Below are 2500 nucleotides of genomic sequence, written 5' to 3' on the forward strand. Positions count from 1 at the left end.
CATGGAAGTCCATTTTTGCACTGAACACCAGAAGCTCTCTGAGATGCAGGTCACCCACAAACATTTTCCCAGAGAGATGGCACAAGTCCTCAAGGCTAAAGGGCACATGAAAATGGTATTAAAAAACACATATACACAAACAACTCATTCTCTTGCTGGCTCACGAATAAATGAAGGTTAGAGTTGTCGAGGACTGTGAAATATACAGTAGGTTCAGCTTCATAATGTGAAAAGGGAAAGGTCGGTAAAACCTTTACTAACCACGTAGCTGTTCCTTGATATGAATATCCCGCTCTTTTCAGATAATCAATGACATCTTCTACAGTCGTTTTTAGTGTGTTTACGCGCACATAACGCGGAACACCGACACCTGAAAAGGCCAAACCATGCACTATTTAGAAAATTGACATCACCTGGTCATCAAAAAAAACCAAACATTATGCCCACTGGAAAGGTCGTGGAAAGCTCAAAGGGACACACCGCTGGTGTGCTGCACACTTGGGGGAAGCAAGTCCTGGTGTCGGCTCACTTTGTGCTTGACCTTCATTCGCGCCAAAGCAGCATGGAGTCTGGATCGGTGTTTCAAGAGCATCGCCTTCCAGGCGCCTCCGCATTTTAGTCCTCGTCCGATGAGCAAATCGTACACTAAAACCTAACATCACGAACACACGGCAGATGGGAATAAATACAGTTCATTAAAGAAAAAAATAAAATAAAGTTCATTAAATAGATCGGCAAGTGTGTATATTATATATATATTTATTTTCTTAATCATACCTACCTTTGCTAAATTAATTCGGAGTTTTGTTTCCTTCAGAAGTTGCGTAGTCTCGATAATTTCTTGAAGTACCGGTGAATACTTCTGAGTCTCACAAACGAGGGCAAAGAGCTGCTTGATATTCTGAAAGACAACCGATTGCGAACAATAACCAAGCAGTGGCTGAAAAGACTACCCGGCCTGGAAGACATGGGTCCTGTTTACGGTGCCAGTGGACGTGGGTTTGTTTGTTTCAGGTGTTAAATGTGATTACCTGGAATTTACTCTCGTAAACCAGAGTTTTCACAGCTCCCTTTTTTTTCTCCACTTTATCGAGGACCTCTGCTGCTTTCATATAAAGTGCCATGTTTCACAATTTCCACTTTATACCGATATCCACTTTTTCACATAATTTTCACGTGTTAGCTACCTAACAGGAGACAAACATGCCTTTTTCGACAGTCAGTTTGTACGACGGTCAGCTTTTCGACGGTTGCGAATCTCTTTACGGCAATCGCCGCACAACGCGGGCGTTGCTTTCCGGTAGGGGGAGCCACGTGCACACACAAAAGTATTTAACAATAACCATGGACAAAAAATAATAATAATTTCTGAAAAAAAAAAAAAAAAAACATATACGAACATTTTTGTTTGAATATGGGAGCATATAAGAAGACGGATGTACACAAAACTCAACACTGCAGTTTTTGATGAAATGGCCACAGGCACAAACCTTGAGAGAAGCATATGGAGTCTGCTTTCATTTTACTGCTGGATATTCTGCCGATCGTCAGAATATGATTTTTTTTTTTTTATACAGATTTTTTTTCATTACATTTTTTAAAACTACACAGTAGGTGCTTGTTCTGTTTATAATGTCTGAATATTTAAATAATGGTAATTCTCTGCATTTGCCATTCAAAATCAACTTGACTATTTCTGTTGCCTGTCTTTGAAAATTTAAGACCAGTTGCTGTATTGACTCTTCATTGCCAGAATGGAGTAGATTATCACATCAGAAGGACTTCTGATGTAACCCGTAACATCAGAAGGACTTCTGATGTAACCCGAAACACACCCTTAATAGCGTATTCATGAAAGTGACCCAGGTGACATTGCACCGGCTGAATGGGCCTTGGGGATTCATCCCTACCCAGAAACTCTGAATGCATTTTAGTGTAACAACTCATTAATCCATTATATGCAGAGCTGCTTTTTTCATTTTAATTGAAATTAAATAAAACTAATTTCAATTGGTTGTGTTTTTTCTGTTCATTAAGTGAGTGGTAAAGTGGCTAAAATGTTCCAGAGTCGGGGTACTTTGACACACAAAATGAACAAACGTGCTGTGGGCCAGCGTATCAAGAACTGGGACGTGCCACCACTTATCTGAATCATTACCTTAGAATTATTGTTGACACTTACAGAATCTTCAGTAGAAGTCTGAGTCACCTTAGGTTATTTGTTTATTTATTTATTTATTGCAGATTACCTGACATCAACACGCACAAAATTATTACGTCGAATATGGGCAGGGGCCAATGTAAATTCAGTCATGAATAGGTTAGTTTGACTGAGACATTCCAAACCAGGGTCATTTTGACAATATTAGCATGTTGTGTGATGTTAGCAAACACTCCCACACTTTCCTTCAGCATTGATAATGATAATGTTCAATAATGATCAATAGTTGTAAAGGTGCTGGGTTATAAGTTACCTTCCATTAGGCTTGGAAGGCAGTTT

At 39.4% G+C, this 2500-nt stretch overlaps 1 protein-coding gene across 1 annotated transcript in view; it reads right to left on the bottom strand.

Annotated features, from left to right (window-relative positions):
* nsun5 (NOP2/Sun RNA methyltransferase 5) overlaps positions 1-1224 on the bottom strand; it is a 14808-nt gene extending 13584 nt beyond the window's left edge. The window contains exons 1-5 of the mRNA XM_035535850.1: positions 1032-1224; positions 782-901; positions 481-652; positions 262-370; positions 1-95 (exon numbers count right to left, since the gene is read on the bottom strand). The exon at positions 1-95 is cut by the window's left edge and continues 44 nt beyond it. Coding sequence (XP_035391743.1) covers positions 1-95; positions 262-370; positions 481-652; positions 782-901; positions 1032-1124 — 589 coding nt within the window. The 5' untranslated portion in view covers positions 1125-1224. The remainder of the gene's footprint in view (positions 96-261; positions 371-480; positions 653-781; positions 902-1031) is intronic.
* Positions 1225-2500: the final 1276 nt, after the last annotated feature.

Source organism: Electrophorus electricus, chromosome 17 (assembly GCF_013358815.1).
Source record: "Electrophorus electricus isolate fEleEle1 chromosome 17, fEleEle1.pri, whole genome shotgun sequence".
NCBI classification, from domain to species: Eukaryota; Metazoa; Chordata; class Actinopteri; order Gymnotiformes; family Gymnotidae; genus Electrophorus; species Electrophorus electricus.